At 49.6% G+C, this 6,835-nt stretch overlaps 1 protein-coding gene across 1 annotated transcript in view; it reads left to right on the top strand.

The window, feature by feature from the left end:
- LOC107115693 (rap1 GTPase-GDP dissociation stimulator 1-like) overlaps window positions 1-6,835 on the top strand; it is a gene marked incomplete at its 5' end in the record, with an annotated part of 45,925 nt that overhangs the window by 30,378 nt on the left and 8,712 nt on the right. The window contains one exon of the mRNA XM_015417450.1: window positions 4,217-4,356. Within this exon, the coding sequence (XP_015272936.1) occupies window positions 4,217-4,356 (140 nt within the window). The remainder of the gene's footprint in view (window positions 1-4,216; window positions 4,357-6,835) is intronic.

Here is a 6,835-nt window from a genome sequence, read left to right as displayed (position 1 = left end):
GGTTTGGGGTGGTTGCGAGTGGGGGGGGGGGGGGACGTGCAGATCTGTCCTCGCAGAGGAGGGAGAGCTTGTACCTGAAGGCTGGCTGGGCGGGGCTCTGCAACATACCTGGCTGTTTCTTGCTCCTCGTGGCCCAACTGAGGGCTGCTGGGAGCAGGGGGTGGGGCTTGTTGCATGTGCCCGCCCCCTGGGCTCCTTACTGCCGGAGCTCCGCTCCTGTGCGCTCCCGCAGGAAATGACCCCTGTTCATATCTGAAGAAGTCTGCATGCACATGAAAGCTTATACCCAGAATAAAACTGGACGCAAAACTTTGTCGTATGGTCAGTGTGACTGCCTAAATGCAGGCTATGTCTCCAAGGTACCCTGTAGACCCGGAACAGCCCCCATTTGCTGATACTGCTCCCTGGCGAAGCCGTCGCTCTGCTTTGCTCTTTGAGATGATGTCGACGACTCTTTTATACTGGGTAGGGGAAATCAACATCTATTCAGCAGAAGAAACATGGAAGGAATGGAGACAGATGCAGTTAGTTTATTTAGATGTTTATACCCTGCTTTTCTCCCCAGGGGAGACCCGCGGGGACTTGCAACCTCATTCTGAACTCAACTTTATCTTCACAGCAATCCTGGCCCCGGTCACACGGGCTGGAAAATGCGGGGGGGGGGGGGCGTGGCTGTTTACCCCGGAACAAAATAATGCGCAGTAGCCCAATCAGACATCCTGTCGAGGTCCCGTGGTTAGGCCGTTAGGTGCCGATCACACGGCTAGTCTGCAGCGCGGCAAAGAAGCAGCATGGTGCAATCACACCAACAATTGCGCCACGCCGCTTCCGTGGCAAACAGGATTTTTTTTGTCTCACCGAAGTTTGCGCATGTGCATGATTGTTTGTGCGCATCCTGTGGAGACTTTAAAAAAACCACATCCGGTTTGCAACGGGACATGGGCGGGCACCGGATGCCATGGGTTTCCAGCGGAAACGCGATCAGACGCCCGCCCTTGCCCCGCATTTCCCGGAAACTAGTACATCGTATGTGGTGGTTTTTTACTCCGCATCTTCGGCAACAAGCCACAGGTTAGCCACGGGTGCACTACGCTTCCCAGATGTTGCGGTGTGATCACGCCCGGAAAATCCACCTCCTATCATCCGTGTCTTCAGCGTGGCAACTTCTCCGTGTGAACAGGGCCCCTGTTAAGTAGATTAGGCTGGGAGAGAGTGACTGGCCCCCAGTCAGCCAGCAGCCTTCCATGGCCAAGGGGTGATCTGAACTGGGGTCTCCCTAGTCCAACACTCTAACCACTATACCGCACTACAGTATAAATACTTGCTAAACATAAACTAGTTTTTTCCTTGAACACCATGTTTGTTTCTGATGCTTGGATTCCGGCTGACTGGCATTTGCTTTTAGGATTTATAAGCTACTTTTCCTAGCACAAAGGAGGAGAAAAAACCTGCTTCGGATTTACCCTTCTGCAGCCGCAAGTTCAGTTAACCTCCCACTTAATTGCCGGCTGCTCTATTTACCCATGATCCAACGTTGACCTTAATTAACTCAGCACAATATGCTCCTGTGAGCATGTGTCTACTAACAAGCCCCTGCTAAATTAGCTGATTGCATTATCTAGTGTAAATTCATTACTGTGACACTCACCGGGGTGTATTGATGCCTGCAGAATTTCGAAAGACAAGTTCCTTACCAAAAAAATAAAAAAAGGAAAAATCTGAACCCTCAGCGTCAACAGCTTTCCAGCAGCACCAATTAAGAAAGAAACTGTTTCTCGAACGATTTTCAGGTCTGTGTGCCTATGCAGTCCTAAAGCTTGCTATTATAATACAAACCAAACTCACTCAGCACCAATTAAGAAAGAAACTGTTTCTCGAACGATTTTCAGGTCTGTGTGCCTTGCAGTCCCTAAAGCTTGCTATTATAATACAAACCAAACTCACTCAAGTACAACTTTTTGGTTGGACTCTAGGTAGCCTCCCCTTCAGAATGAAGGCCAGTTCATCACTGGCTAGCTGCAGGACAATAACAACAACTTGCATGTGTGAACAAGAATATCTCCAATCAAACATAACTAAGGCAGGGGATTACCCCCCCCCCAACAAACTCCTGTTGCCCAGTGAGATTTAAAAAAAACAAAACAAAAACCAGTTGCAATGTCATGTCACTTCTTGTAAAAAAAACCCCAAAGTGACATAGGTAGCTCTAGGAATCACTGGAAACTTTATGGTTTTACAATAGAGTTTCTGGCAATTCCTAGAGCTACCTCTATCGCTTCCATTTTTTACAGGAACTGATGTGACATTGCGGCAGTGTCACACCCGCACAGCTCCTCCCACAGCACTTCTGCTGGTTGTCTGGCAAAGCCTGGCGACCTAAACACAAGAGAGAGACCCGTCATGTTTATCTATCATGCTTATTTTCCATCGTTCCTTCAAGGAGCTCAAAGGGGCAAACATGGCTATCTGCTCTCCGTTTTATCCTCATAACAACCTTGTGAAGTAAGTTAGATTGTGAGTGACAAGCCCAGAGTGACAAGACCAGGGTCTCCCAGTAAATTTCATGACAGATATTTGAATCCAGGTCTTCCCAGCCTTGCTCGGACACTCCAACCTCTATATCACAATGGCTCTCTTATGCTGCCTGTTATCTCACCTGTAGCATCCAGCAGTGGAGACACTCCATACATTCGGCTATGAGCCATCCAGGGGTTCACATATGCACATCTGTCACTCAGTAGCTGCCACACTGAGAAACGAGTAGGTCATCATTGATCTAACACCATGAACCTTCACATTCCCACAGATTCAATGCTTCTCCATAAAGGCAACCAGGGCTATTTTTGGGCAGGAACGCACAGGAACGGAGTTCCCAAGTTGGCCACGCCCAGCAGGAACTCATTAGCATAATAGGCCACACCCAGCAGCAGGAACTCATTTGGATTGGCTACATTAGGGGTGTGTGGCCTAACATGCAAAGGAGTTCCTGCTACAAAAAAGCCCTGGGTTTGGACAACAAAGAAGGTAAACAGAATAAGAAGCAAAAGGTGGGTGTGGCTGGATGACCACACTTCTGGTAACGTGGGGTGTGGCCTAATATGCCAATGAGCTGTGCTGTCAGGGGTGTGGCCTAATATGCTAATGAGTTCCTGCTGTTGGGTGTGGCCCGTTATGCTAATGAGTTCCTGCTGGGCTTTTTCTACAAAAAAAGCCCTGAAGGCAACTCACGCATTCAGTGGGAATTACCAATTCATGGGATAAAAAGATGTGCATAGATGTATGAACTGGCCCATGGTCCATTTATTATTACAATACTTAGCTTGGTTCGATGGTGTCATGTTTAGGCAATTGCAAACGGCTTCCGAGATTTCCCCATCCCAAAAAGTATTATCGTGCTTCAGGCTCCTTTCCTAAAGGGGTGAATGGTTTCCACCGAAAAGTGTATTTGAGATGACATGAACGTCATGTTATGTTGATCCTGTGCGGGTGCAATTACCCACAAGGCTGTGGGCAGCCACTGTGGGCCCTCAAAGATACAGAATCCTCCTTTAGTCAACGAGTAACTGAACTGTGAAATTCGTTGCCAGTGGCTGCAGTAATGGCCCCGTGTACAGATAACTTTAAAACAGGGCTAGCCGGATCCATGGAGAAGAGGTCCATCAATGGCTACTAGCCATGGAGAATAAACTAAATGTCCTTATTCAGAGGCAAGAAACCTCTGAAACCCAGGGCTAGCAACGTAGGGATGGGCTTGGCCTCGATTCCCTGTTTGTTAGCCCTCCGGGGCAACTGGTTAACCAGTGTGAAGCAGAATTCTGGACTAGATGGACCACTGGTCTGATCTAGCAGGGCTCTTCTCATGGGATCATGATCATCTCTGGAGGCCCCTTTATACCGACCAAGATCCAACCCAGTCATCATAAGCAAACAAATCATACAACTTGCCCAGGTCTGTGGTTCCCCAGGGCCCCCGGAATCTTGTTCCCTGTAGTTACACCCCTACATGAATGAATAAGACATGGATGGGTACATAGATGTCTGTGTGCATAACTGAGCAAGGAATAAAAGGACTTACCCAAGGACACACCATCACCCACTATCAACTTAGGAGGGAGGCAGGCACGGCACCTCAGAGGCCATGCGCAACAATGCTCCAACCATGCGCAACAGTGCTCCAACCATGCGCAACAATGCTCCAACCTTTTGTCTTTTTCAGCTGAGGTGGCGGAAGAAATGGGCCAGGATCCGACCTTGCTCAACAGACTGGTGCAGTGGTGCGGTTCAAAAGACCACGCCGGAGTCTGCGGAGAAGCCAACCGATTGCTGGCATCACTCTTGCGTCACAGTCGATCTCCAGTATGGAAGGGTCTTGGGTGGGATGAGGATTTGAGCCTGGTGTAGAACCTCGCAAAGGTGGCTCCAGTAGAGTGCCCAGGCTACCCTCAGTGGCGGATTTGGACGAGGCCTTTTTCTCGGCTGCCATAGTGCAGTTCACAGATACACCCCTACCTCCCCAGCTAGCAGTCACCCAGTAGCTTTACTGGCAGAACAATTTATCCCACACCAGCCAATAAATAGTTTTACAGATGATGGGGTGGTGGTTGGGCTCCAAAGTAGACAGGCACATGTGAAATTTACTGCCACAGGACGTGCCAGCAGCTACAAGCATAAACAGCTTCCAGAGGGGATTGGAGAAACACAGGGCTATTTTGGGGCAGGAACGCACAGGAACGGAGTTCCGGCTGGCTCCTGAGTTGGCCACGCCCAGCAGGAACTCATTAGCATAATAGGCCACACCCAACAGCAGAAACTCATTAGGATAGGCTACATTAGGGGTGTGTGGCCTAACATGCAAAGGAGTTCCTGCTACAAAAAAAAAGGCCAGGGTTTTGACAACAAAGTAAACAGAATAAGAAGCAAAAGGTGGGTGTGGTTGGATGACCACACTTCTGGTAACATGTGGGGTGTGGCCTAATATGCTAATGAGCTGTGCTGTCATGGGTGTGGCCTTATATGCTAATGGATTTCTGCTGCTGGGTGTGGCCTATTATGCTAATGAGTTCCTGCCGGGCTTTTTCTACAAAAAAAGCCCTGGAGAAACATATGGAGCAGAGATCCATCAGTGGCTATTAGCCAGAATGTATAGATGGAACAATGTCTGGGGCAAGTGGGAGGGCTTCTGGAGTTCTGGTCCTGCTGGTGGACTTCCTGATGCCACCTGCGTTTGTGCCATGGTGTGACACAGCGTGTTGGACTGGGTGGGCCATTGGCCTGATCCAACATGGCTTCTCTTATGTTCTTATGTCTGGGGCAGTGAGGCTCTGTATTCTGAGTGCTTGGTGGGCAATAGTGGGAGGGCTTCTGGAGTTCTGGCCCTGCTGGTGGACCTCCTGATGGCACCTGCGTTTGTGCCATGGTGTGACACAGAGTGTTGGACTGGGTGGTGGGCCATTGGCCTGATCCAACATGGCTTCTCTTCTGCTCTTCACCCATTTTGTCATTTAATGCATATATATCCTTCCACTTATCTCCAATGGAGACCCACATCATATTACATCATCCCCCCCTTCCACTTTGTTAGGCTGAGACAGCACGACTGGTCCAGGGTCCCCCAGTGAGCTTCCATAGGACGTGTGGGGAGTCAAACCCCCTGCGACCATCTAATTATAATGCCACGTTAACACCTCCATGATCTGGCCTGTTTGCAGAGCTTGGCCCCACACTAGCCCTTCTGTTCCACAACCACCTTCTCGAAACTAGGTCCTGTGAACTTAGTAGGCTGTCTCGGGAGGAACTCACCGCAGCTTGCAAGGTGGGCCCTGAAAATCAAGCTTGCTTCCAGCTGGTTGCAACTAAGCAGAACCAGCGCAGTCTCTCACAGGCCAGGTTTAGCTCTTCGGTCCTTTGTGCTAAGGAGGTTTTTATGCCCTGCTTTTGTCTACCTTGGGTAGCTGCGGTGCTCAAGTGGTTAAGACGCTGAACTGCAGGCTGTGGAAGGTCGGTAGTTCAGCTGTTCGAGACCCAGGTTGCCGCATGACGGAGTGAGCTCCCGTCTCTAGTTCCAGCTCCTGCCAACCTAGCAGTTCGAAAGCAAGAAATTGCAAGTAGATAAATAGGTACCCCTTCAGTGGGAAGGCAACAGCGTTCCGTGCGCCTTGGTGTTTAGTCATGCCGGCCACATGACCACAGAAACGTCTTCAGACAGCGCCGGCTCTTCGGCTTGAAAATAGCGATGAGCACCGCAACCCTAGAGTCGGATTCGACTGGCTTTTGAGCAAGGGAAACCTTTACCTTTACCTTTGTCTACCTGAAGGAGTCTCAAAGTGGCGTACAATTCGCCTCTCCCCACAACAGACACCTTGTGGGGCTGAGAGAGTTTGAGAGAATGGTGACTGGCCCAAGGTCACCCAGAAGGCTTCATGCAGAGGAGTGGGGAATCAAGCCCAGATTATAGTCCACCTCTCTTTACCACTACACAACATTGGCTAAGCAAGATCCCCAAACTCAAACACCCCCCTAAATAACTGACCTTTCTTTGACCACCAGATACCTCCAGGGTGCCTAAATCCCACTGTTGTTTCCCCCACACATTCTGGAACCAAAAAGAACGGACACTTTGATGTTCATTCTTCCCAGCATATAGAATAAAATCCCATTTGGGCCCAAGACAAGAAAATGTGATCGGGAACCAGAGGCAAAATTATTTGAGCAAGAAATGTCACTTGAAGTCCATCTCAAGTGATATCTGTACAAAGAACTGTAATCCAGGAGTAACTTTCATCTCCGTTGCTGCCGGTTGTTGCCGGGGGCCAAGGGGAACTGGGGGGGGGGGCCA

Source organism: Gekko japonicus, unplaced genomic scaffold (genome assembly GCF_001447785.1).
Source record: "Gekko japonicus isolate JY-2015 unplaced genomic scaffold, Gekko_japonicus_V1.1 scaffold2974, whole genome shotgun sequence".
In the NCBI taxonomy this organism is placed as follows: Eukaryota; Metazoa; Chordata; class Lepidosauria; order Squamata; family Gekkonidae; genus Gekko; species Gekko japonicus.
Note: the sequence above shows the minus strand (reverse complement) of the source record. Positions and strands in the feature narration are given on the sequence as shown.